The 27,946-nt window shown below is 48.7% G+C and overlaps 2 protein-coding genes across 6 annotated transcripts; one reads left to right on the forward strand and one right to left on the reverse strand.

The window, feature by feature from the left end:
- The first annotated feature begins 290 nt into the window (after positions 1-290).
- nrap (nebulin-related anchoring protein) lies at positions 291-10,423 on the forward strand. Of its 2 annotated transcripts, XM_061304592.1 has the most exons (43): positions 291-492; positions 645-739; positions 816-903; positions 1,644-1,748; positions 1,896-1,988; positions 2,057-2,164; positions 2,231-2,335; positions 2,406-2,513; positions 2,588-2,695; positions 2,782-2,889; positions 2,981-3,097; positions 3,241-3,345; positions 3,414-3,518; positions 3,590-3,694; positions 3,769-3,867; positions 3,929-4,033; positions 4,099-4,206; positions 4,278-4,385; positions 4,448-4,645; positions 4,729-4,833; positions 4,897-4,995; positions 5,055-5,159; positions 5,243-5,350; positions 5,413-5,570; positions 5,672-5,825; positions 5,898-6,002; positions 6,068-6,166; positions 6,233-6,337; positions 6,403-6,510; positions 6,578-6,691; positions 6,760-6,957; positions 7,025-7,129; positions 7,197-7,295; positions 7,350-7,454; positions 7,514-7,621; positions 7,697-8,008; positions 8,068-8,172; positions 8,269-8,367; positions 8,426-8,530; positions 8,599-8,706; positions 8,794-9,105; positions 9,177-9,332; positions 9,395-10,423. In XM_061304592.1, exons 1-43 carry the CDS (start codon positions 427-429, stop codon positions 9,695-9,697), a joined length of 5,409 nt encoding a protein of 1,802 aa, XP_061160576.1. In that variant the 5' UTR covers positions 291-426; the 3' UTR covers positions 9,698-10,423. The 2 variants fall into 2 exon arrangements, with proteins under 2 accessions (XP_061160576.1, XP_061160577.1); XM_061304593.1 differs by lacking the exon at positions 1,644-1,748 and having other exon boundaries at positions 292-492.
- dnmbp (dynamin binding protein) lies at positions 10,179-27,408 on the reverse strand. Of its 4 annotated transcripts, XM_061304596.1 has the most exons (19): positions 27,049-27,408; positions 26,492-26,578; positions 24,690-24,844; positions 24,428-24,550; positions 21,402-23,423; positions 14,620-14,828; positions 14,444-14,543; positions 14,225-14,372; positions 13,792-13,809; positions 13,221-13,420; positions 13,017-13,147; positions 12,838-12,942; positions 12,641-12,769; positions 12,239-12,574; positions 11,959-12,168; positions 11,683-11,881; positions 11,029-11,585; positions 10,754-10,966; positions 10,179-10,530 (listed from the first exon to the last, which is right to left on the reverse strand). In XM_061304596.1, the coding sequence occupies exons 3-18, from the start codon at positions 24,832-24,834 to the stop codon at positions 10,781-10,783; spliced, it is 4,818 nt and encodes a 1,605-aa protein (XP_061160580.1). In that variant the 5' UTR covers positions 24,835-24,844; positions 26,492-26,578; positions 27,049-27,408; the 3' UTR covers positions 10,179-10,530; positions 10,754-10,780. The 4 variants fall into 4 exon arrangements, with proteins under 4 accessions (XP_061160580.1, XP_061160578.1, XP_061160579.1 ...); XM_061304594.1 differs by having other exon boundaries at positions 10,179-10,966; XM_061304595.1 differs by lacking the exon at positions 26,492-26,578 and having other exon boundaries at positions 10,179-10,966.
- Positions 27,409-27,946: the final 538 nt, after the last annotated feature.

A 27,946-nucleotide genomic window follows, 5' to 3' on the forward strand; every position in this document is an offset into this window, starting at 1 on the left:
ACACCAAGAAAAATATACATAGGTAAATAAAGGCCTTCAAAACATACTTCAGATTGAACATCATATAAATCAAGCAAGACACACAAGCTTTCAAGTTGATCCATCCTCTATCTATAGCTATATTGTTCAACGTGTGTCACTCACTATGTGTCATAACGAGGTTGACCTAATTGTCCACCCAGGGATCATTACACACATACATTGACATGTCCTGAAGATAGACAGCGGCGTCCACCAGTGGTCTGGCATGCTTTGTGACAACACGGGAGGGGTGGTCCATCATGGGACACGGTGTCAAGTAGGAGACCGCAGTGGCGCAGTCTCAGAACTAACTTTACCACCGGGGGAGAAACACAAGCGAGGGATTGCCCGTTAGTCGACTCAAGTTTTTCTTTTTCAGGGGGAGGTTAAGAGAGAGGATTCAAAATGCAATCTTGTGCAAGGTGCGGCTTTGTGGTGTACCCGGCGGAGAAGATCAACTGCATTGATCAGGTATTACATGCAAGCCTCTATTGATTGTAATGTATTGTTTTACTTTCATTAAATGTTAAAATAGACATTGTTTTAAGCCGCGGTGGGCAACCAGCGGCTCATGAGTACATAATGAACTAGTCATTTGATTTTTTCTGATTTTTTTTTGGCAGAACTGGCACAAAGCATGTTTTCACTGCGACATCTGTAAAATGGTGCTGACGGCCAATAACTTTGTCAGCCACAAGAAGAGGCCTTACTGCTCAGTGTGAGTATTTTTCCCTATTTAATATTTTTTGCGTTTTTGCGCAAAAAGTCCAAAGGTGTGTATTTCTCGGCTACAGGCATAACCCGAGGAATAACACCTTCACCAGCGTGTATGAGACGCCCATCAACATCACCGCCAAAAAGCAAAGCAAGGCCAGCAGTGAGGTGAGATGATGTCATAGTGGCTTGAGGACACAAGCTACTGTCTTTGGAACATGACACAGGTGGCCGCTATGTTTCCCTCGGGCAGTCGTGCCCAGATTTAACCGCAAAAGCCGAAATTTGGTGGTCAGGTTACTTCCTTTTTTTCTTTTTAAAAAGCCCACCTTTTCCCAGAAAGGCTGTGAGTTTGCACTGACGCTAGCCTCATGGAATGGAGAGTGCGCCTCAGGTTATTTCGGTGCATTCGTCCTCGTCGCCGAGCAGCTTTATGCCTCAGCCGGCTAAAATTAAACTCTGCAAAAAAGATCCCCGCATCGCTTCCTCTTCTCCACCTGTTCTCGTCCGTTGGATTTCGTCTGCGTCTCAAAGTCCACGCGAGACTCCAGGCTTATATTAGCAGCAGGCTTGCCAGCTCATAAGCTACTGATAGATGCACGCAGACAGACTGAGGTCTTCGCACATGATGATATCTCATCTGATCGTTGACTTGTGATCAAATCTTGCTTTTGCTCGCATGGCCCAACCTAGTTTTCTTTTTTAACACAATTTGTTTTCATTGATTCACTGGCTGAGATGTTTCTGGCTGAAATCTACAGAGACCTTGATACCATGATGCATTTTCTCTATGTACTAAAAACAGAAGAGGACCTAATACGGAACTCTGTGGCACATGTCCAGTGTTGCGCTTGTGCAAACCTGCGCTGGTCTTGGCTTAACGTTTTGACGTCTATATGCATTTGTAGCTGAAGTATCGCGAGGATGGCGAACGTTTTATGTCTACCTTCCACTGTGACATGAAGTCCATGGAGCTGGAGAGGGCTCGTCTAGCCAGTCAGATGGCCGGTCAGGTGAGCTCCAAAGCAGAGCCAAAAAAAGGACTTCCATTGGTTATACTCAACTCAGAATCGTTGCCCTCAATGCTCCGAAAAACAAGAAGATCTTTTGTACCCCAAGTCTGATGACTCAACTTTTGAATACATTTTGCATCCAAACAGACCTTCAAGTCTCAGTCTGAGTTCTCCCAGCAACAGACTTGGTACAACCAGGAGATGGTGACCATGTCGCAAGCTCAGACAAACCTCAGTGACGTGAGTTGCCTTCTCGCGACATGAGTTGGCAAAATGTTTTTTTTTTTAAAAAGTATTCTTGATGACAGGTCAAGTTCATGGAGGAATACGAGGAGACCAAAGGCAAAGGCAGCTTCCCTGCCCTGATCACACCAGGATACCAAACAGCCAAAACCGCCAACACCCTTGCAAGCAACGTAAGGGAACAACTTACCACATCATTAAGTGGCCATATTGAACTTTTGCTGCTTCGTCCCTAACAGCTTGAATACAAGAAAGGCCACGAGGAGAGAATTTCAAAATACACAGCCTTCGTGGACCCCCCGGAGGTGCTCCTGGCGAAGAAACAAGGGCAGATTGTCAGTGATGTGAGTCACTTTGTATTGCAAGCTAAAATGAATACATGAGGCCGATATATTCTCTTTTTTTTTTTGGCAGTACGCCTACACGGAGGAGTACGAGCAGCACAAAGGCAAAGGCAGCTTCCCCGCACATATCACGCCCGGATACAAAATGTCAAAAAAGGCTTCCGAGCAGGCCAGCAACGTAAGTAACTATCCGTATCTGAACTTTTGAGTACTTTTCCCAAAGTTAATTGATTTCTCCGTGCTCGGCGGCAGATCAAGTATCGTCACGTATACGAGCAGGAGATAAAGGGCAAAGCCAGCGCCGAAGCGGCGGCGGCGGAAATGGCCTTCGCCAGAGAGAATGCAGAGAACTTCAGCCAGGTTGCTCATTTTTTTGGCTTTGTGACAGTTCTGCAAACTAGGACCACAATCCAAACTAAGGAATTGCATATTTAATCTTTGCGTAGATCGCCTACACCGAAGAATACGAGCAGCAACGGGGCAAAGGAAGCTTCCCCGCCATGATAACGCCCGGCTATCACCTGGCCAAGAAGGCTCAAGAAAATGCAAGCGATGTAAGTAGAAAAGTTTTTGTTTGAGCTGGAATTTGGATTCTTAGAAGTTGCGTGACTAAAAATCACTTTCCTTCACCTGCTTGTCTTGCAGTTGAAATACAGAAAAGATTTAAAGAAAATGAAGGGCGCTTCGCATTACCACAACCTGACTTCGGAAGACAACCTGGCCTTGATGAACGCCCGGAAGATCAACAAGCTTGTCAGTGAGGTGAGCCGGTCATGTTTAGCATCCCTGACATGCCGCGGGGGATTACTCCGATGATGTCACCACACGACCTCTGACTCTGTTCTGAACAGTGAACATTTTGTTACCAAGTTGCATGTGAGCGTATTGTGTGTACTGCCCAACAGGTCGAGTACAGAAAAGACTTGGAGAACAGCAAAGGTCACAGCATCGATTTTTGCAAGACACCCCAATTTCAAAATGCTGCCAAAGTGGCCAAGTTCACCAGTGATGTAAGTTTCCAGCAAGTATAAATTCACTGTGATGATAATCAAAATAACTTCTTATTCTTTGGTACAAGAACAAATACAAAGAGAAGTACATCGATATGAAGGGCCACTACGAAGGCTCGGGAATCGACAAGAGGACCATGCACGCCATGAAAGCCCGGACGCTGGCCAGTGATGTAAGCCTTGGCATTTATTGGCCATCAAATTCCAGCTTGGAGTAAGTCACGTGCGCTCTGATGTCATTCAGATTTCATACAAGCAAGGTCACGATCAAGATCAAACCGAGTACACCTACCAAGCCACGCTGACACCGGGATACCGCTGCCAACGGAAGCTGGACCCGCTTAAAGACGTGAGTTCTGATTCCGGAGCTCAGTGAGTCATGACTCACTCAGTCAAAGTTCTGTTTTGGTTCCACCTCCGCAGAAGAACTACAGGCAGCACATTGACCAAGTCAAGTACAGCCCAGTAGCGGACACGCCCGAGATCCTCCTGGCGAGGAAAAACGCTCAACTTGTCAGCAATGTGAGTGGGACGCATGATCTTGACGTTTGGAGAGCACTGAAATGCTTTTTTTTCTTCTCAGCTAAATTATAAAGCAGACTACGAGAAGACCAAGCACCTGTACACGCTTAACGAGGACCTACCTCAAATTAAAAAGGCCAAAGACAATGCAGTTTTGTGTAGTGATGTAAGTAGGCACCCAATTTTCTGGTAGATCCAGTTTTGTGATACTTCACACCACTCTCAATCCAGATTAAATACAAGGAAGCCTGGGAGAAGACAAAATCCAAAGCGTGTGACATCGGTGTGGACGACCTCAGCGTCAAGGCGGCGAAGGCTTCCCGAGACCTCGCCAGCGATGTGAGAAAAGCCACAAAATTATTTCCAATATATGACAAAACACGTCACGATGAATGTCATGTTTTTTTTAGCTTAAATATAAAGAGAACTATCTGAAGAACAAGGAATTGGCCGTGGGCGTCAACGTGAGCGACTCCAAGACTTTACATTCTCTTCAGGTGGCCAAGATGCACAACGACGTAAGTCATCCCGAGCAACCTGACTGTTTAGGAATTCCCTCACACTTATGCTTCTGCTACAGATTGCGTACAAGAAGGACTCCAAGGAGAACCAAAGCCGCTACAGACTGAACATGGACATGGTCAACCTAAGTCACGCCAAAAAGGCCCAAGCTCTGGCCAGCGATCTGGAATATCGTACCAGGCTGCACGACTACACCGTCATGGCTGATGACATGAAGGTCCAGCAAGCCAAGAAGGCCTATTCCTTGCAGAGTGAGGTGAGAATACCATTGTGGTCCATAGGCAACCATATAAGATCTTTGAAACCAAACCACCGTTATTTCTCTCTTCTGTTCATCAGAACCAGTACCGCTCAGACTTGAACTGGATGAAAGGAGTGAGCTGGGAGACTGAAGGTTGCCTCAACATCACCCAGGCCAAGAAAGCTGGAGATCTGCTCAGTGACGTCAGTTCTCCATCATGTGTTTAATGGAAAAATAAAACCTCTTGTAACTGACATCTTTTGCAGAATAAATATCGGCAGAAGGTGGATCGCATCAAGTTCACCCACGTGGCGGACAATCTGTCCATCCAACATGCCAAGAAGAGCCAGGAACTGCAGAGCGATGTAAGGTCATTGTGTTCTTGCTGAAGCTCAACTTTGGTTCATTCAATTGTTCTTATTAGCTGGCGTACAAAGCAAACACGGAGCAGATGATCCACCAGTACACCATGAGCAAGGATGAGCCGCTTTTCAGACAAGCAAAGGCCAACGCTGATCTTCTCAGTGCGGTGAGTTGACTACAACAAATCGCATTCGAATTCAAAATCTGCAGATTCCGCATCTTAACGTTCATCTCGCTGCCTCTATTTAGAAAGTCTACAAAAGTCAATGGGAGAAACAGCGGGAAAAGGGTTTCGAGCTCCGACTGGACGCACTTTCCATTCTCACCGCCAGAGCTAAGAGGGACTTGGCCAGTGATGTGAGTTTTGACACCTTCGGAACTTACGTCAGGACCAGGACCAAAAGCCGTCCATGTTTCAGGTCAAATACAAAGAGCAATATGAGAAAACGAAAGGCAAGGTGATCGGAATCAAATCGGTCAGCGACGACTCTCAGATGGCTCACTCGGCTTTGGCCACCAAACTCCAGAGTGGTCGCGACTACAGGAAGAACTATGAGGACACCAAGACTCAATTCAAGTGAGTCCATCAACTGTGAAATAATATGATGCTTGCTTCTAAGTCATCAATAGCTAAATGTAAGTGCAATGCTAGAACCTGTAGATCTATCTCCCCTCCAGTGTTTCTCTGGACATGCTGAACATCAGCCAGGCCAAGAAGGCCCAAGACTTGGCAGCTGACTACAACTACAGAACATACCTGCACGAGTACACCACCTTGCCAAGCGACATGAACGTGGCCTGGGCAAAGAAAGCCTACGGACTGCAGAGCGACGTCAGTCCCGTGGAAACTCATGTTAATGTCCCGTCCACCATTTTGGAGACTCACAAGTATGTGTGTTTTTAGAAACTGTACCGCTCCGATCTGAACTGGATGAAGGGTGTCGGCTGGGAGGCCTCCAAGTCTTTGGATGCCCAGCAGGCCAAAAAAGCCGGAGAGGTTCTGAGCGAGGTAACGTCTGACAGTGAGGAGAAATTGAAGCCGTGTAGTCACACCGTGATTTAAATCTTCTTTAGAAAAAATATCGACAGAATGTGAGCGACCTGAAGTTTACAAGTGTTGAAGACACACCAGAGATGGTCCAGGCCAAACTCAGCAACAAACTGGCCATTGACGTGAGTACTTATGACATCACCGGAGATGTTGTGATCACTTGGTTGGCTAACGTTGTTTTTTTACAGAGGTTGTACAGAGAGAAGGGCGAAAACATGAAGCATATCTACACCCTCAACGAGGAGCTGCCCGAGTTTGTGCAGGCCAAGATCAACGCCTTGAACCTGAGTGAGGTAAAGACGGCAAAAAGGAAATCCGTTCCGGCTCGATCCGACATGTTCAAACTGTTCCACAACAGAGTCGCTACAAGGAATCTTGGACTAAACTACGTGACGGAGGCTATAAACTGCGTCTGGATGCGATTCCGTTCCAATCGGCTAAAGCGTCAGCTGACATACTCAGCGACGTGAGTAGACGAGGGCGACTAACATCAAAATCCTCCAAAATGGAATGAAATATTTGTGTCATCATAGCAAAAATACAAAGAAGAGTTTGAGAAGACCAAAGGGAAGATGATTGGACTGAAAGGGATGCACGACGACATCAACATATCTCACTCTGTCCACGCTAACAAGCTGCAAAGTGACGTAGGTGCTTTGTCTCCTTCGTCCGATATCGACCTTGTTAAAAGCCCATTTTCCCTTCCACCGCCCAGATTACGTACAAGAAGGAGTCTGCCAGCCAGCGTTACAAGCACCACCTGCCGATGGATATGATGGAGGTGACCCACGCCAAGAAGGCCCAGTCTTTGGCCAGCGACCAGGACTACAGGCTCTTCTTACACGAGTACACGTCTCTGCCGGACGACATGAAGGTCCAGGCGGCTAAGAAGGCGTACGCTCTGCAGAGCGAGGTAAGGTTGGCATACTCGACATTTCGACGACGCAAGAGCTATGGAGCGCTTTTATCTTCTGTTGCAGAGGATCTATCGATCTGACCTCAATTACCTGCGGGGTGCCGCATGGATCGCAACTGGGGCCCTGCAAATCGAGGGCTCCAGGAAAGCTACTGACCTTATCAGTGATGTAAGTCTCATTATTTCTACTCCCTACCAATCTTCCCAACTCCCTAAAAACATTTCTCCTGCCTCAGAGAAAGTATCGCCAGCATCCATACAACTTCAGGCACACTTCCGTGGCGGACTCCCCTGACATGGTCCACGCCAAATTCAGTGGACTGATCACAAATGAGGTGAGTGATTATTTACCCTCAATGTGATCCTCACTGAGCTAGCATCTCTCCTAGCGTCTGTACAAAGAGAAAGGAGTGAGCGACCAGCACAGCTACACTATCACGGCAGAGAGACCGGAGATCACTCAAGCTAAGATCAACGCGGCTAACTTTAGCGAGGTAAGACCAGGTCCTTGGATGTTCACTGGTGGACGTTTTACACCAAATGGTTTCTTCAGATCCGATACAGAGACTCCTGGCACAATCTGAGAGCTCAGGGCTACAAGCTGACCATGCAGGACATCCCGTTCCAGGCAGCCAAGAGCTCCACGGGCATTGCCAGTGATGTGAGATGATTCATTACGGACATGAGCGTGCGCTTTTAAGTCAACCACAGTCAATTTGTATCTTCTTCTCGGCAGTACAAATACAAACACAACCACCTGATGGAAAAAGGAAAGCACATCGGCGCACAGAGCGTTTCGGACGACACGTACCTGCTGCACTACACGCAGGCCAACCGTCTGGCCAGCGATCAGGAGTACCGCAAGGACGCCCTGACGGCCAGCGGACACTACCACCTGACACCTGACATGGTCCACTTAGTCACGGCCAAGAACGCTCAAGCTCTGGCCAGCGAGCAGGACTACAGGAAGAGGCTTCACGAGTACACCGTGCTTCCCGACGACATGAAGGTCAAGTGGGCCAAGAAGGCCTACGACCTGCAGAGTGAGGTGAGGCCAGGCCAACGAGGGCCAGAGAATGCAAAAACTCATAATTGCTTCCCGTCTAGACACTGTACAAGTCGGACCTGAACTTCATGAAGGGCGTGGCGTGGGACGGAGTAGGGGCGCCACAGCTGGAGTCGGCCAAGAAGGCTGGGAAGCTTGTTAGTGATGTAAGTGAGCACTTTCAAAACCTGAATGATGTCAAGGAGCAGACACAGGCGGCAAAGATGAGCTGTGTACAACTCGTGCGTTATTTCGTCACGCAGAAGGGATACCGCCAACTGCCAGACAGCTTCAGGTTCACCTCAGTGACCGACTCCCCAGATATGGTCCACGCCAAGACCAGCTACCAACAGTGCAGCGAGGTAACAAAACCAAAATCGGCAATCACCTTCGGACACACCATTCTGCTTCCCCGTGCAGAGGTTGTACAAATCGGGACGGAACGACGACATGAACAAGTACACCTTACATCCAGATGATCCCGACTTTGTCCGAGCCAGGATGAACGCCCGGCACATTAGCGACGTAAGCTCCACTAAGAACCTGCACGTACGAGAAGTTCATTTATAGTAAATGTTTCCTCTCTGGTGCAGAAAGTATACAAGGCCTCCGGGGAGCAGATGAAGATGCTGGGCTACGACTTAAGGCTGGACGCCATCCCCTTCCAAACTGCAAAGGCCTCCAGAGAAATTGCCAGTGATGTGAGTGCTTTTGGAAAAGAAGCTCCCAAAAGTCTTCAAGGAACAACAGACAAAAATATCACCCATGATGATTTTGTCCTGGCCTAGGTGCTCTACAAGGACTCTCACTTGCGCGAGAAGGGCCAGCAGGTGGGGCTGCGCTGCGTGGAGGACGACCCGAAAATGATGCACCAGCTGGCGGCCAGCAAGCTCCAGAGCAACCTGGAGTACAAGCGGCAGTCCAAGGAGGAACGCTCCAACTACAAGATGCACGCCGACCAGCCCGAGTTCCTGCTGGCCAAGAAGAGCCAGGCTCAAGCCAGCGACCTGACGTACCGAAGCAAGCTCCACGACTACACGTGTGACTCGGAGCAGCTCAACGTCAAGCACGCCAAGCAGGCCTACAAGCTGCAGAGCGACGTAAGGCGTGACGTTCTCGGTCCGGAACCTTTCGCTGGAAGCTTGAGGTGCCGCTGTGACGGGCGTTGCAGGTGAACTACAAGTCGGACTTGAACCGAATGAGGGGAGCGGGCTGGACCCCGCCCGGTTCCCACAAGGTGGAGCTCGCTCGCCGGGCTGCTGAGCTGGGACTGGCTGAGGGCGTGACCACGGATGAGGCCATCGCCAAGTACCAACGAATGATAATGGTGAGACCAAATCTGTCGAGGAAGACACAAATGGATTCCTACCAACCTTTGTTATGTTACAGTTTCACTACCAGCAGAGGATGGGAGAGCAGCAGCAACAAGAACAGCAACAACAACATACGTCCGAACAAGTGGAGACCAGCGAGAAGATCCAACAAGGCGTCAACATGGACGCCACGGAGGTGCTTCACGTCAACAGGACCAAGACTTACCAGACGGTGCAAAAGAAGCTCACCACCACAAGTAGCAGCAGCAGCAGTGCCACGTTCAAATCCATGGAGAAGAAATCCAGCAGCACCTCGTCGGACGCCCGGAAAAACACGCTCAAGACGTCCGGTCAGGCCAAAGCCATCAAAGACGCTTAAGAGGTTTTGGAGAACTGATGCTAAACGGATGGATGATTATTGAAGGATGGAAGCATGTTGAATGAAGACAGCAAAACACAATGGTGGCTTTATATGGAAAAATGGAAGTGATTTATTATTCATAAAAAAATGTATTGATTAGCAAAACCACCACTGTGTTGGAATCCAAAATGGTGGCATTGAACGGAACAGACATGTGACATGAAAGATTATTGTTTGCATTTGGGATTTAATAACAACTTTGTATTCTTAGCTTGGTTTGATGATGTCGTCCGAGCGAGGCATCGACCGGAAGACTGGCAGGTTCAGCTTTTGCGACGCGAAAACTCAAAGCTGGCCTTGGAGTAAATGCTCCATTTTACTGCTTTCAAAATATATATATTTTTTCCCTCGACCAAATTGACTTTTAAGTGGTCGAAATGGGTTGTTTTCATTTGTTGCCTGAAAAGAAGCATAAAATAAATCCAATAAGTCCCAAAAATATTTTTCAATTGTTTTAATCAAAAAGCTGTGATAGCGCGCACATATTCCATGCACCCTTAAAAAAAACACTGGGTTACAAAAAAAAAAGAAAAATCGCACGACCCGGGGAATTGGATTAATTTGACCCAACTTCCAGGGTGGCTTCGATTTTTATCCTTGTTTTGAAGAGTGTATTCAGTATTACATACAATATGTACACGTAGAGCAAATATTCTCCCGCTTTATAAATGTTTTTTGTTTTTTTTTACCTTGTCTTCATTTCACAGTGTCAATGAGTGCTGTTTGGAAATCACACAACACACCAACCTCTCCTCAAACTGGAAGTTCACTCCTTAAGTGCTTGATTGTTCCTATGAAGCCAAATGGAGAAAGTGCAATGAACACAGTGATCGGGTTTAAAAAAAAAAAGAAAAAAAAAATCCTTGTCTGCTTTCAGGCTTCCCCGATGTGCTAATACTGGATGAATAATCCCCATTTCTTTATGGAAAGTAAAAAAAGAAAAATCTATAAATATAGGCATCTGAGAATAGGAGCAAAAAGTCAGTCACTCCAAAAAAGATCCGCTTGTCTCACCGCCGTGTCACAAGCAGCGGGCGGCGCTCAGGTGTATTCCGATTTGCGGATGTAATTAGAAGGCACGTAGCCTCGTCGGCCGCCGGCCTCGCCGAGCCACCACTCGCCGTTGCCGTTCATGTCCTGGAACTCCAGAATGCGTAGACGCTGGTTGGCCGAAATGCTCAGTTCGTTGGCGCAGCGAGCGCTGAAGGAGTACAAGGCAAAGTAGATCTGGAAAGTAGCGGTGACTCGTTAGTGCGCTGAAATATTTGCCTAGCTCCAACCAAGCTCACCTGGTGTCGGTCCGATTCGGCATCCTGCTCAGACTCGGGCTCGCTGAAGTCGTCCAGAGCGTAGGCGGCCTTTTTGTGCCCGCCGCCGTTCCTCCACCGGTGAGAATCGGAAGCTTTGTCGCCGTGGCTCTGCTGGGAGCCGTCTCTGTGCGAGGAATAAGAGTCCGTCTCCGAGCGGTCGCTCAGGCTGGCGTGGGCGGCGTCGTGCGAGTCCCGGCAGTGACCCGAGCGCCGGTGTGAGGACTCCGCGGTCCTGTGGCCCTCCTTGCGGTCGGAGGGATCCCGCGGCGAGGAGTCGAGGTGAGGCCCACGAGACGGGGCGGAGTCCAGAGACGGCTGCGGGGACGAGTGGCTTTGGGATTGCGTCGTGGAGAAGCTGACGGCCGCCGTTTCCTGGTTGAAGATTAGCGTGCTGTTGCTGTTCTGCCGCGAGAAAACGGGCGAGGAGCCGCCGTAGCCCGACTCGTTGGACGATTGACTCTCGATGGACACGTCCGACTGGCTCCTGCGCGGGTTGTAGGGTTTGAGGAAGGAGCTGTACACGAAGCCCTTGGAGACTGCCGATGGACAAAAGCAGAAGCTTAAAAGGCACGTCGACCAAATAGCTGGGTCGGATCAGCGATTGGACCATTTGGGTTGAAAGTTGAAACATACCGCCTTTATCAACCAGCCAGCGATTGTTGCTCCCCATGGGGTCCTGCTGTTTGATGATGCCCACCAGGTCCCCCTCCAGGATGGAAACATCCAGATCCTGGGCCGCATTGAAGTTCCTCTCAGCCTGGAAGAGTTTGCCAGGACCAAAGCGCGTCATCAGAGCCGCTCGATGCTCATCCGTCTGCAAGATGCAGTTGGGCTGCGCGGGGAAGCACATTGGACGAGAGGGTGAGAACTGAACCAAAATGGAGTTGCGGTGCAGATGTTTGAACTCACAGGTCCTTGGAGTTGCTTTTTGGAGCTCTGCTTCTCCAGCGTTTTCTTATTGGGGGGATTGTTTGCCGAGGCGGTGACGACGGTGGTTGTGGTGGCTGGCGGCAGGTTTTCAGGGCAGAAGCTGAAGCTCTGCAGAAGCTGGAGAACGCGACCGTACTCGTCTTGGAACTGGGCTACCAAGTTTCCCTCGGTGCCGACCTTGCGAGCAAACTAGCGGAAACCCAGAGTTGAAGGAATTTTGCAGAAATGGCCGATACCAAGCCCACTGAATTATACTCACGACTTGCAGAAGAGGTTTCAGCTCTCCGAGCGTCGTCTTCATGAAGTCTTTCTGGGCTTGAGCGAAGGCCTTCACGCAGCCGGTGAAGAGCTCCTCGGCAGCGTTGTGGAACTTTGGGAGCTCGTCCAGAAGCTGGGCGTTGAGCGCCTCGTAGTTGCTGCGCGCCACCTGCAGCTCATCCTGGACCCGGCGGTCCTTCAAGCGCTCGGCGCGCTCCTTGCAGTTGTCGTAGTCCAGCAGCTTGTCGAAACGCTTCTGGACCAGCTTGTGAGGCCCGGCGAACATGAGCAGCAGCTGGGTCAGCGGGTTGATGACCAAAGCTTCCGTGCGTTCCTTCTGCTCAACCAAAAGGAGAACAAGTTGTATAAAAAAAACTCCAGAAGTTGCAATCAATTTACTTACAAATTGTGTGAACTGTTGGTCGCTGATGCAGCGATGGGCTCTCTGGAAGCGCTCCGGGTCGGGGACGTTTCGCTCCGTGTAGATGTCGCAGAAGCTGATGGCCGCCAGCACCTTCACCGAGGCCGATTCCTGCGGACCGTTTGAGACCGTCAGAACCGTAAAGCCCGCGGGAGAACCGGGCCGAAACGAAAGTATACCCTGATGTGCTGCAGGTATAAGGAAATGTCCCGGATGAAAGATTTGATGAGTCGCTCCTGCAGCCGGAAGCGCTTTTCGGCCTCGTCGAACGCCTCGTCTTTAATCTGAGAACAAGCGAGGGAGGTTTTTAGAGTCCTGACACCGAAACTCAAGCGGGCGGGGAACCCGGATTTCGTACCTGGGGTGAAATTCCCGTCAGGTGCTTGATGTGACTGCTGACACGGTTGGACTTCTTGATGATGGAATGCATGCTGAGTTTGGAGATCTTGTCGATGAACGTGTCCTCGTCGCCCTTCCTGTACTTCACCACTGAGGATGGCGAGAGATAAATGTCATGATCCAATTTCACGTGGGCGCGATGCAAAACGAACGAAATCCTCACCGAGGTCTTTGCGCCGTTTGTACTCGTTGATGTTGACGTTGATTTCCTTGACGGCCTGCAGGGCCTGAGCGAGCTGGGGCCGGTCGTGGTGGCTTTCGGGCGTGGCCCCCAGCAGCTCCATGAGCAGCAGCGGGTAGCGCATGACCCGCTGCACCGGCTTGATGAGGAAAGAACCCAAATTGATGTAGTTGGTTTTGCCCCTGAACAAAAGCAAAGGCGGACAAAACGGATCAGCTGCTGACCGAAGGCGATGACATCATCGAAGCAAACTAAAGGGGGTTAAAAAAAAAAAAAAAATTTGCCCAACACCATCAACAGGACAAAAAAAGCTCAACTTGCAAACAAAAGCACTGAAGCTGTTATTGCGTTTTTAGTCCACATGATGGCGTTAGTTTCCCCGTTCCCAGACCGGCCGTCTCATTCAAAGCCTCCATGCAAAACACCAATCTCGACCCGAGGAGAGGAATGACGACACACACACACACGGGCCAAACACACACAGGTCAATCAAAGGGTGTTAGCGCTCAGGATGATTGACATGCTCATGGCAACACTCTTTGTAGACACTTACCAGTCTCGATATATGGCCCTGCGGGGTTGAGGGGGGCGACAAGAAATTACACCATTGGTGAGCTTGTGAATGTTTACATCTATGTCAGCAACAATTAAAACAAAAGCCGGCAATGATTTCCGGTTTCGAGACCAACCCTGTACGCATCAATCCACTTGTCGTGAGTGACTCACTGCGGGCCAAACAGGTGGAACAAGGTAGGGCGCATTCTTTGACTTTGAGCTTTGGTTTGGGGGATTGAGCAAATCCGAAAGTCGGAAGGCGTCTTTACAGGAAGTTTATTTATCCACTTTTGTGGTGGCTCAAAACAAAGACATTAAATAAATATTACTAACTAAACTCGTAGGTGTGGATTAACATGACAATAGAAAATAAAATTGCCAAATGTAGGTCAAATTCGTTTTGGGTCTGATTTTCCAACAACTTTCCTCACCTGAGCCTCTCCAGGCACTCCAAAACGTGCCGTTGGATATTTTCGTCTTTCTCGTAGCTTTCCAGCAGCGAGATGGCCTCGTCGTGGTTCTGGCAGTAGACGTTGTACACCGCCTCCAGCTCCGCTTTAAAGTCAACAAAGACTTTTCCTGGAGAGTCGCAAGACGGGAAGAGCTCAAGTCGGATTTTCTTCTGCGTAAGCTTTGTAAGGCGGACGTACCGATGGAGTCGGTTTCCTCCAACGTTTCGAAGAGCCGCTGCGACAGATCGATCACAGAGTTGATGTTGCCGAAAAGGCCGTCAAAGTCCACGTTCTTCACCTTCAGACAAAAAAAACCACCATCACTATTACGTCACTCGAAGCGCACGATCAACATCACAGGCCGAGGCGTCTACCTGCTTCTTCTGCAGAGGCTCAACGATCTCCATCACGCACATTTGCAGGTCCTTGATGTAGTCCTTCTCCGTCTGCAAGAGCTCCTCGATCACCTTGGATCGCTTCTCCAGCATCCTCAGCTCGGGGTCCTCGGTGTCGGCGGCGGGCGTGGCGTCGCCGGCCGAGGCGGGCTTTGAGAGTTTGGGCTGCGACGACAACTGCGTCATCTCTGAGGAGATCAAAAAGGAACATTGAGCGACACATCACAAAAAAAAAATATTTAAAAGATACAGAAATTAAAATATCTATCAAATGGTCTCAAAAGTCAATTTGTAACCGGCCCGGGACAGCTTTTTGTTTCCTTCCCGGTCTGACCTCACTTGTGGCTTCACCTTCACGTGATTGAACTAAAGCTGGGCTCAGGGGAGCTTTGCTCCACCAGCGCCATCCGTCCACTAGTTCACCGAGCCAAGCGTCCCCGATGACAAAGCAGTCGGCTAATGGCTTTGCGCTAAGCGGACAACAAGTGGCAAAACAAAAGGCTGCGCGTATAATTGGAATCAACCGGTCTCACGTTTTGAGGTGACCCACTTTTATCAAGCGACACTTTTATTTGCTCCGCCATGTGGAATCAAAAGGCTCCTGACACACATATTTGCATTTGCACAATGCAGAAGCAGGATAGCTTCCAAAAATACTTGCAGATGCAAAAAAAAAAAAGTAGAAAGTGAAGACCGGCCACTACATTAGGTACACTTGGGATCCAATGCACAAGCTCCATCAAAATTCCGGTACAATATTGTGAAGTTTCACAACAATTGCAAGACTCTTTTTGTAAAGACATGATGAAGATTCACCCACCTGCTGCTGCTGCAAACAACTTTCTTCCATCAAGCAAGCCTGCACGACCCCCTCCCACTCTTCTTTCCCTTTTCAAACAAAACCAACCATTTTAAGACTGGTTGTCCGGCTCACACGGCCTCCCGTCCAATGTGTGCACTCGCCATTCCACAGCTCCAATTACCATGAGAAAGGATTGCGAGGCACCATGATTGCACACACCAGAGATGACAACGACCCCTGGGCGGAGCATAAAAGCTGGAAGTGGATCACGTTGACTACAGGTTGTTTTGCGACTTGTTTTGTTTTGGTTTTCACCGTGCATTATTATTTTTTTCTTTAAAGCACCTACTCGCATCAATAAACTATGCTAATGTAAAGTAGCGTGCTAGATTAATGGGTGGAATCCGGTCCAGGTCTTGGATGGAACCATTTGATGTTTTCACAGCTCCACCTCAGAGATATGCCAGAACTCCACATGAAATCCTGAACGCAGTTTAACTCATCATGGAAGACTTTAAAACGTGATGCAGCCAATCAAAATTGAGACTTGAGGTCAAAGCATGTGAGTGTGCTTGTTCACGGGAGAATGCACAGTTGCCCCCGGCAACAAGGCCAGCAGGAGGGCATGGGGGCCGCCTCAGTTTTTGGGGAGGCGGTGATTTGGCTTCCAGCAATAACATTGATTTTTTTTTTTTTAATTTAGAAGGGCATGATCTTACATGAGCGAAGCCTCATGGAAACTCAAGCGAGTTCCAACTTGCAATAAGGTAACCGGAATGTCCCGCCAACACGCATCTTTGGTCGGGGAAGCTGCCACACAAGCTCCCGCTTATCTCCGAAGGTCAAACGTTAAAGGGCCACATTCCAGCGAGTGGTCAGATCTCACAATGGGCTCAGTTGTCGTCAACAAACGCACGACGTTGTTATATTATTGTCAATAGAAAATATAGAAAAGAAATTCACGAATGGCGTTGAAGATTAACTTCAAGTTTGGTCAAAGGTCAGTAGCGCTTGTTATTGAAACTCACGCTCTCATAAAGTGGCGTCACGCTGACTCACGCTAACTTGCGTGTCGAGACTTTGAAACAATGTTGCGCTACGACTTGAAATATGGTCTTGAGATTTGCACACTCAATTAACACCCCCCCCCCCCCCCCACACGCGGTCAATGGCGAAGATTGTTAAGGGATTAGCGAGGACCGCACGGCATATGCTGCTCCATCATCACGTCATGACACTATGGCCAGACACTAAAAAGTCTCAGAATTGTGTGCCTTGTTTGTGTACAGGGGTAGTAAAAGTTTACACACCACTGCCAGCTTTTGGTGACCAAGAACTCAATAAACGTTTTCCGACACGCAATCAAATACAAACCTCCTGACGGGGCTGAAACACCAACAGGATTAGTGCATGTCGGTGTTTTGAAAAATGGCCACAACGCTATCAGCCTCACAACGAAGGAGTCAGGAGCAGCACTAGCCGCTGCCTGGCTCCAGACAGACGGACCCCCGCCATCCACTCGCCATGCTGACGCTAGGGATTAATAGCCGGGCGCCTGAAAGGGGGCTGCCTCGCCGACTGTGTGTACGGCCGTGAGTCTTGGTGACAGGGGGAGGGGCCTCCGTGGTGATAGTGGGGGGCAGGGGGCGCCACCTGCTTCTTCTCAGACACAATACACTCAAGTCAGAGTTTGGCTCTCTCACACACGACTTTCCAATGTTTTTGGCTTAACAATTTGTCAGATCTTAGACTCCATTCCTTCCTATTACTCATCAACAAAATAACCTGAAGATCATTTACATGTGAATAAAGTTCATGATGACAGATTGGTGTCAGTGTACCGAGTGTCCCTATCTTGATTGAAAAGGCAAAGCAGCCTTTTATGGTTTGCTTCAACTAAACAGACTCGTTACGTATGAAGACTTCTTTAGCAAACATGTCTCCAGGGACGATGACAACAAAAACCAAGAAGCCGCAAAACTCGTTCCGCAAGACCGGGGACTGAAGAAAATGCTCTCTTCCTGTGGGACGCCCTATCCTTATGTGCTTACAAACATGGAGAGACATCTTGATGTAATCAATGATAATCTGGCTACTTTGGGTTTGAAAGTTCGGGCTGGAGGTCACATGTGATATGAAAAGGGTCTTGAATGGCACTCTAGAAAGCAGAAAGTACATTTGGTCACATGACAAGATCCAGGTCCTTACCGTGGTTGGGCTTCCTCATAGTGGCGAAGGCTGATTTTCTCAGGGAGCTGGGAGCCGTCTTCCTGTAGAAGCTATTGCGATCTAGAGAGCCCACATAAACGGGCTTCCGACCCCGCTTGGGTGCGCCGTTCCCGGCGCTCGACTCGTATCCTTTTTCCGTCTCTTCGCTGCGCCCGTAGACGACGGGATCCTCAAAGGAACGCATCCGCCTGAGCGCCAGCTTCTTGTTTTGCTCTTCCACCCATTCCTCACAATGCGTCTTGCGTTGTTGTTCTTTGGGGTATTCCTCGTGACGCGAATCCACAGATGAAGAACGCAAATCTCGATATTTGTCTCTGGGTTTGTGGTAGGAGCGTCCTTCGTCTCTGCGCTCGTAGGGTTCCGTTTCTGTCCGGTTGCCACGGTAATCATTCTCGGAATTGTAGGAGTCCTGGCGCTCATAGTGGTCTTTCTCCCTCCGTCTGCGGTGGTCGTAGTACTCGTCATCACCTGCATCTTTGTACCGATAGTAGCGCTCCCTCTGTTTGGCACTGCTGCATTCGTCTAATTCAGAGTCACATTGGTCGCGTTGTCTATTCGAGTAGTTGTCTTCATTTCTCCGGTTGTAGACTTCTTTGTCTCTGTAACTATGCTCTCTGCGGTCGTAGTCGTCCTCCGAACGCCATTCACGGAACTTATCTTTGTTTTTTCGCTCCCTATAGCCGTCTTCCTCTCTGTATTGGTCTTTGTCCCTAGAGCGTTTAGTATCGTAATAGTCCCAGTCTTGGGCATAATACCGATCGTCTCTACGAGTGTCGTCTCTGCGAGGATCGTCTCTCCGAGGGTCGTCTCTGCGAGGGTCGTCCCTCCGAGGGTCGTCCCTCCGAGGGTCGTCCCTCCGAGGGTCGTCCCTCCGAGGGTCGTCCCTCCGAGGGTCGTCTCTGCGCGGGTCGTCTCTGCGAGGATCGTCTCTCCGATCGTAGTCTCTACAAGAATAGTTTCTGCGATCGTCGTCACGGTAGTCTTCGTATTCATCGTCGTACCTGTCATGTTCCTTGGGATCACGTTTACGATGTCTCCTCTCGTCATAATATTGTCTGTCGTCGTCGTAGCGGTCGTGATTTCTTCGGTCGTAACTATCCCTGTACTTGTATTTTTCCTTATAGTCATAGTCCTCGGATTCTCTGTGACTCCTGTGGCCGTAACCGTCAGAGTTACGTTGGCTGTCTCGACTTCTATTGTCCCGTCTTCTATCTTCATCCAATTTGGCGTAGCCCTCGTGGCTCCTGCTGTCCTGTTCTAAAGGCACCTGCTCGTAATCCTCCGGGCCTTGGTAGAAGCAATGTTTGCCTTTCCATTCCGATATCCTCACATCAAGGTGACCGTCTTGTGAACCTGGATGGTAGTAAACATTCTGCCCTTGACACCGCCTGTCATTATAAGGTGACTTCTGCTGGTCATCATATGCCCAGCTTGTTTGGTTGCCCTGGCCCTGTTGGTCCCATTGCACAGGCCACGGAGCGGCCACATGCACAGGACCTGGCACGGGCCCCCCTGCAACAATCGGGCCTCTCTGGACAGGCATCATCCCGGCTTGCATTGGCATCGGAACTGGGTTACCTGGCACTGCTGCCATCATGGCTTGCTGCGGGAGTCCAGGAGGAGCGACCCCATAGCCGGCATACACAACCTGTTGCTGCTGAAGCTGAAGTTGGTGGAGTTGCTGTAAATGTTGAAGATGGGCCACTCGCTCTCTTTCCTTAGCCCATCCAGCATCCCCCAGCTCTTCCACGCTCTTCCCCCTCCTTACCGGGGCCCCAGGAGCGAAGTTCCAGTCCACGGGAGCAAACATGACAGGGTTTCCATAAACCGTTGGGCTCTTCATGTTCTGTTTTTTAAATGAGCCTCCCAGAGCTGTGATCTTCAAAGCGATTGATTCTTTTGCTCCTTTGATTCTGCCATTCCTTCACAAAGCGCCGTAAAAGACTCCACCTGTCAGGCATTTTGTTGAGCAACTACTTGTTTTTCTTTGCCTTCTCTGCATGGCCTCAGCAGGAGCGCCCGGGCCAAGCACCTCCCAGCTCTCGGCGTAACCGAATCATCCCCTCCCTGCTGTCATCTCAGCGAATTGTTGCAGGCAGGAGGGGGCGGCGGTGCCTGAAGGAGGGGCCTCCTTGGGTTAATGATTTCAGTCTAGTCACATGAGTCGAGGATTAGCCCAGTAGCCACTCCCATTGTTTCAAGTGCTACTACCGCCGCTTGCAGGAAAACACTGTCCCTCAGGACAAGTCTTTGACGAGAGACAAATTCCACATTATAACTCCGTAAAACCGCAGTTTTTTTTTCCTGTGCAATGAACAATCCGCCATCCTTTATCCTGTTTGCTTAGTTGTGCAATTTCCTGCACACCAGATCAATGCTGTCTGTGGTACCAACACTGATAGGCCTCGACGATAAAATGAGAACTCCACTTGGACTTGTGTGGAACAAAGTAATTGGTTTTAAACACAAAGAAAGGACGCAATTAATAGGTCAGACCATTAGCTTGAGAAGTAGAAACCCGAGAGCACAATGAGCTATTGTAAAACACTGTCCGCACTCTTCCAGCTCAAACTTTGATGTGGGAAAAAACTGGGGCCTATTCATAAATATACACCCCCTCCACACACACACACACACTCTCAATCTCATCTCTCCATGAGAGAGGCAAGGAGTGGTTCAAAGCTAACACAAATAAACGGGAAACTAAGTACCCATGGGACAGTGTCAATTTACTAGCAATTTCAAAAATCTCAAGGGTGATAAGAAACTGGCAATTTTTTCATGATGACAAATTGGCTTATAAATAGAAACATCTTCAGCGAGACTCATTATGAGATGTTTCACAGGGTATTAAGGGGGGGGGGGGGGATCTCTACTTGCGTGAGACATATTTAATTACTATCAGATCTAAATCAGGACCGAAACTGCTTTTTGTGTAACACAACATTCCTATGGGGGAGTGCTCATGCAAATGAAGTTGAAGTAAAAAGGAATCCGATCATGTATCAAACTGTCCGACGTCTTTAAGCGTCCTATTATGTTTGGTTAACTGGAGTTGCCAAAGGACCCTGAGAACGGCGTCGGTGTCATGGAAGCCGAGAGGGGAGCGTTTTAATTGTGGGGGTTTGAAGAATTCAAGGACAAAGATCTTAAACACACAAAAAAAATCTAAACAAAGGTTGTTAGTTTCATCTTGCTATGTATGATTTTTTTTTTTTTTTAAGCTGCCATTGTTTCCCGAAATTTTTTGATCCACGCCCCGCATGGAAAAACACACTCTTGGAGTGTGTGCACGACAAACATGTTGGCCGCTACAAAGATGAGACAACACACCTTTCTGTAAAGTGAGCACAAAATGGGGAACGCAACGACAATGAAAGCGGATGTGGGGAGGCGTTACGAGATGTTATTATTGACAGGAAGGTGTGAGAATTCTGGTCCAGTGACGAGTGAATGCAAATTATGTGGACGCTTAGCTTGTTGCCCTCCAGGAAATTCCTGCCCTTGACAGACAATGGCAGTCCTGTAAAATAAGACTTTAAGATCCAACACGAGAATTGCCCAGACTTTCACAATCTGGTACCGAGGCGACAACACGTGGGTCTGCCTCATGAGAAGCCAGTTTTCCTCAAGAGGCAGCCACGAAACTTCTAACTGCATCTACATTAGGACTATCGATATTTTGTTTTTGCAAAGAAGGTTCAAGGTTCATGAAATAGGCTTCACTTACCTTGCAACTGTTGCTGCTCCAAGGCCAGCGTCTCCAGCGTGTAGTTGCAGAACTCCAGGTTCTCCATGAGCTGCACGCGAGCCGTCTCCTCCTCTTCCTCCTCCAGCAGGGCCCTGAGTTCCTCGGCGGTGCGCGCATACACGTCCATGTCGTTCTCCACCTCTTGTAGCCGTGGCAACAGCTCGCTCCGCCGTTGGCTCTCCAGCTCCAGCTCCGGATCTTTCTCGTCTTCCGGTTGGATTTGGTCTTCCTGGGTGGCCGTGAAGTCACTGAGATCTGCTTGCTCGTCAGTTATTTGGTCAAAGCTTGGCTCATGAGGGGCAAAGAAGATGGAGGTGTTGCGGTGGGAAGAGTTGACGGAGGGTCTCGGGGTCGGCGGAGGACGACGGGGAGCAGGGCGGGCCGGTCGACTCGCGGGGCGCACCGCTTGCGGACGAGGAGGAGGCGGCCGAAGGGTCCTGCGTCTCTCTAACGATGAGGAGGCAGAGTCGGAACACGGCGAATCCAAAGACCCCCGGATGATGTCGCTCTCGTCGTTGTAGCCCAAAATGGAGAAGTGTCTGGAGATGTGCGATTGCTCCACCGAGGCGCCGCTGTCGCCGCACGGCGACGTGAGGCTTTTCTCAAATTCAAAAAGCTGCTGCGACAGTTTGGCTTCCAAGTCGCCGGCCGATGTCAGCAAAGCATCCAAGGTGAAGGACGACGGCAAGAAGCCGTTGGAGCCCGAGCGCACCTGCTGGGAACGACAAGATTGCCTTTCGACATCATTGGCGCTGGTCTTCTTCTGTTTATGGTTCTCCACGATGCTCATCAAGGCTTGTCCGAGCGTTGCGCTTCGGCTACAGTTGCCATTCCCGGTGGGCCCGTGGCGGTTTTGGCTGTCTTTGGACCAACCAGAATGAGTGCTAGGTAGAGTTAGACTATGAGATGATTTAGGTTGAGGTCGGCCGGTTCCGTTAGCGTAGCTTCTCTGATTTCCGTTAGTGTAGTTGGTCTGCTTTGCGTCGACACGATTCGTTTGGCTACGTGCGGGCAAGCTCGGTCGCGGAGGTGGGAGTCTGGGTCTCGTCGGTGGCATGGATTTGGGTCTCTGCGGTCTCGGGTGCGATGGGCCCACAGGAACCAAATCGCTCTGCCTTCTGTTTTCATTTGGAGCAGCGTCGCTCTTGTTTGCACTTTGCCATCTCTGCTGCTCGTTCTTCTCAAAGTAGTCCAGGTCCCATATGGTGTGATCTTCACAAGAGGTCGGATCGGGGTCGTTCCCGTCGGGCCACGACGGATCTGAGCTGTAGTCAAAAGCGTCCTCCCGTTTCGGTTCGTGGTGTTTTGTTTCCTCTGCCATTTTCAGATCGGGCCTTTCGATTTTGACAAAACGATGAGGGAAGATACCACGCCGTCCTCTCAGCTCTCCCTCCAGCCAGCCATCTTCCATGGTGTTTTCAACCCGAATGCGGTCGCCCACATCAAAGTCCAACTCACCGGGCTCCATGGCGCGGAATTCATAGAGCGCCACTCCGTAGACGGCACCTTCCTCCTCTTCGTCGTCTTCTCGGGGCGACTCTTTCTGCTCCTCAACCTGCTCATCTTCTACGGCGTCTTCTTCGCTGGCATCATCGCTGAAATACTGGCAATGCTGGAGCTCCTGAGGTGATCGCAGAGGACTCAGGAGCTCCACAAACCCCTCCGGGAAGATCCCCCTGCGGCCGTCGAGCTCACCTTCGAACCAACCCGGCTCGGGCAGTCCGGTGATGATGATCAAGTCGCCCTCGCGGAAGTCCAGCTCCTCGTTGAGCTGCGCGTGGAGACTCATGAGAGCCCGGGCCTGGCCCAGGGCGTGCGCCGGGAGGTCGGCGGCGTGAGCCTGGGCCGAGCGCGCCGAGAGCTGCCGGGAGCGGCACGAGAGGTTCAGCTCCTTGACGCAGGAGGCGGGGAAGACACCGCGGGCCCCCCGGTCGTCACAGCCGCAAAGCCATGACTCTCCAGACTCCATGGAGTCCCCCGTTTCCCCAACTACCACATCCCCTAAGGAGACACGGAGTAAACGTGACTTGGATGTACAACAATAACGCATTTGATGTCATGACAACATGAATGAATTAAAAAATCTAATCTTTGAATTCTTCATAAACGGCAGTGTCTGCCAGTCATAGCACAAATATGAATTCATATTTGCTCTGCTTTTCAAGAGCGATTTGCGGAATGACTGAGTGGCCAGCTAGAAGTTATGGGGGGGGGTCACATTCCAAAGTTTATGCAGCTCCACCTCCCCATTGTGTCGCTGAGCAAAACTGGGACAAGGCCAACAGGAGCGTGGAAATTCCTACAGGAAATAAACACGCCGCAGACAGCCAGTGTGGATGCTTTCCTATTATGGAGGAAATGTCTTTGGCTTTATCCATTGAAAACAACATATGCAAAGTCTCGATACTATTGTGTGACACTTCTGTACTAGGAGAAGAAGTTTTACTAAAACTTGGAAGAAGTTTTACCAGTGTGAAGGACTTTAGCCAACGTCATTGTCTTTAGTCCTGAGCGTGTTGGCGTAAGAATGACGCACACAAAAGAAATTCTTAATGAATAACACCAGAGAAACTTAAAAATAAAGACAGGTGAGTGCACTAGTTTTAGTTAAGCATCTGAGGACATCTAGTGGGAGGTTTGGGGAAGTAGCCTGAGTCCATAGAGGATGCTAATGCATTCATTGACAAAAGAGCACTTACACGCATATTGGCCAAAAATTGGCTACCATGATATAAAAAAGAAAAAAAAGCGCTACAAAGGCTAAAAAAAAAAAAAGAAAAAACACTTCGATCTACAAATGAACTAATTGTTTACCTGGGTGCAGAGACATCGTTTTTAGGCTAAGCCAGAAAACAACATTCATTAGATATCACTTCACAGTACGACGACCAAAATTGTTTCTTCTAACTCTTCTTCAGATGTGGGATATTTATATTATTGCACTTTTTTTGCATGATGAAAATGAAGTAAAATCAATATCAAATCCCACCATTTTGATTGCTTACCTCTTTTTAGGGCAAGACTCCCTTGTTGCGTGGAGCAAAAATCATTAATGCACACGTAGAGTCGATCTTCGGGTTTGGAAGTGGGTATGGTAACCTCTTCCACAAAGGTGCTGGGAAACTGACCTGAAGATAGCACATAGATGGGGGAAAAACCAAACTTCCTCAGTTTTCATGATCTTTAGTCATACTCGTCATATTTTAAGCAAATCGACATTTCCCCTTTGCGTCGTCCTCCGTGCCCAATCGCTGAACGCGTCCTTACCGGTGACGCCATCTTTGTTGCCGAGCAACCAGAAGTCATCCACCACGCCGAGCACCTCGATAACATCGCCGGTGAAGAGGGGCAGCTCCTCGGAGACGCTGGGAAGGAACTCAAAGACGGCGCGCACCAGCGATCCCGCTTCCATCACTCATAACCTGCAGGGACAGTGCACGTTTTTGAAATACAGCTGACATCTGCACAAAAACAATTCCGACGCCTAAACGTGTCCTGGCAGGCACCGAATTTATGAGCGAGACTTTCAAATGGAAGGGTGTGTACGACAAGTTGCGACATTTCTGTCCACGTGCCTGACGTGTCAAACTCCGTGACACAGAGCGCAAATATTTAGGCGGTGCCGTTAGTTCATGTGCAGCAGTTTCCAATCGGCAGAAAAACGGTTCTCGCTCACCTGCTGCAGCCGCTTTCTGCCGGCTAATCCAGAGATCTACACGCGGCCAGACAAGCTCCTTATTGTTATTTATGGGCCCCGGGGGTGAGTGTGTCACGGCGTTGCCTGGTGACTTTTACGCTAGGCCCGGGAAAATAACGCCGGCGGGGCCCCGGTTCCGTTGCTAGCCGCTCATTCGGGCGCTTCTTAGCTTATCCAGACACTCAACTTGTGTCAGATGCTTCTGACTCATCTATTAGTAATCAGATGAAGGCCAGATTTGTTTGGATTGAAGATAAATAAAAGGAACAAAGACAAAACAATCGCGCCAATTTGCTTTACTGTCAAAGTTCAGTTCGGCATGAGATGGTAAAATGAGGTGTGTCTCCTCTAGCGCCTACAAGGTCCCGATAAGGGGATGAACTTTGCTCATTTGAGCGTATCCTGGTGGCTCTCTTCTTGCAAGATGAGGGAAGAAATATTTGTTCAAAATGGAGCGAAAGGTCATTGCGGGTCACTCTACGGCAACAGCTGACACACAGTCGACGGTGGACACACAACTCCTGGCCCATTCATCCCTAATCCGGTCGGCAGACTGGCATGCACACACGCCTATGTCCTGGCAGAAGATGCTGGATATGTTTTGATGCCAATTGCGGCCAGCTCATTCACACTGCTGAGTCAGGGGGAATTCAATACAATACCCAAACAGCGCCGGTGGACAGTTCTGGATATTAAAAAAAAAAGTTGTTTGTCTCGTCATCTTCACTCAGCTTTGTTGGGAAAATGGAAAAAGTAGAATTAGGCGCGGTGAGTCATCAGCGAAAGCAAGCTCAATTTAATTAATTTATTCCCAATGGTGTATTCCAGCTTTATGAATCATTCTGTCGGGTGCCTAGCTGGGGGAAAAAAAAAAACAGCACGTAGGAGGAAAACTAAGGGTGTGTCCATTTGGGGAAAATAAAAAGGATTTTTGCAATTTCAACACACCATATTTATATTTGGTGAGGAAACGTCAGGGCATTCCACAGGAGAACGCCAGAATCGTGCACACTCCTCTTTCCCTAGCACGTGTTGAATATAAATGACAGCCAGACCTTTGAATAAACATGAGAACAGCTCGGATGTCTGTGCTCGCATCACCTCGGAAACGAGGGGGGGGATTGTTTTTGAGAAAAAAAAAAGCATGGACGGTTTTCCTTGAGGGAGTTGCCCGGGACTACGGCGCACCCTTAAACACAGCCGAGGCCCTAATAGGTAGCATATGAGCCATTATGTAACTCATCTCCACAAGACTGAGGAAACGCCATCGATCCAGAAGGAGAAAATGTATATATAGGACAATAGAACAAGAGTGGCTCTGAATAATTAAAAGCTGGCAGGCGCCAAATACGGCAGCATGACCATCGCTCACCTCAGATGACAACAGTACTGATAGCAGCTTGCACAGACAACACAGGTTGCCAGGTAGTCACACCTATGCAAATGCTGGAGGTCAAACCTTCAAAAACAAGCACAGATGTTTTTATATTCACACTTGTACATCATTTTTATCGTACCGGCGCCATACTATGTGCAGGCTGTGGGAAAGTGGAAATAATTTAACTTATTTAGAGTAGCTATTGCCAATTAGTCCAACTGTGCCTTCACTTCACTGAAATGAGAAAATGACAAGACTCCATTTTTGTTTTCATGTCAGCGTCATATAGTGACACCCAGAACAATTTCAATATATGTCCACTAGAGGGCAGACAGTGCATGGTTACTCTGTATACATCGTGTTTCAGTCCATTTTTCATATCTTAATATGTGGCGAGAGTCAGGAAAGGATGAGAAAAACGGATGTTGACTGCCAATTTAGTTGTGATTGTTGTTATGATGCGCGCACGTGTGTTATTGCTAACGCACACACACCAAGACACATATGTAATATCACAAAATAAGTAATAGCATGGAAAAAATAATAATCACCTATTCGGGTGACCGAAGTCCAGCTGTAATCGGCAACTTTCAAGATCCAAGTAAACCCACGAGAAGCAACTTTTTCTCGGGTCCGCTGATGTGTTGGCACTCGTGTCTTCCCGATGAAACGACTACAGCGCGCATAGATTGAAAACAATCATCATAAAGCGAAAGGATGCGCTATTCTTTTGGAGTTTGAGAAACATGTCGGCGCAGTCCTTCGTGTGTTTCAGCCATTTCAGCTGTCATCTGAACAGACGTCAGAAGTGCTGGAAGGGGAGTAGAGCTTTTGGCGAGTCTCCTCTCCATGCCTTCACTCAACACAAACAGACCACCCTACTTTTTCCAAACAGCTCTCATTAGGTGTCCCACATCGATGCCTGACTGAAAAGAAAGGGAAAGTCGATTTTTTTTTGCCCCCCGATCAGCTGTTGTAGCTGCCCTACACAATGCCTGGCTGAAAACACAATATATTAAATTATAAATAATAAAATATTTAAAATATATTTATTGGGGTAATATAGTTGTAGTAGGTCCAATTCTATTAACACGTTTCATTAATTTATTGCTTGCATTATTGTTAGCTCCAGGTGATGCTAATGCTAAAAACAAATAACACGTGATCTAGTCGACAGTCAAACGCAATACAATGCACATGCAGGTATGGGCTAATAATATAACAACAATAATGATTATGTTTTGTTGTAATTGTGTTGTAGTCGTTCACAATCTGCTCAGATAGGAAAATACTTTAGTATTGTTTACTTTAATTCTTCATTTCACATATTTCTGTCTATGCCAAGTTAGGAGGCAATTTAAGAGTGCCTTCATTTCCTTCGTGATATTTTGCAATCTATAGCAATGGCTGCATCATATATTGTTGAAAAGTATCTGTCAAAGACATTTT

This window comes from Syngnathus typhle, linkage group LG18, assembly GCF_033458585.1.
Source record: "Syngnathus typhle isolate RoL2023-S1 ecotype Sweden linkage group LG18, RoL_Styp_1.0, whole genome shotgun sequence".
In the NCBI taxonomy this organism is placed as follows: Eukaryota; Metazoa; Chordata; class Actinopteri; order Syngnathiformes; family Syngnathidae; genus Syngnathus; species Syngnathus typhle.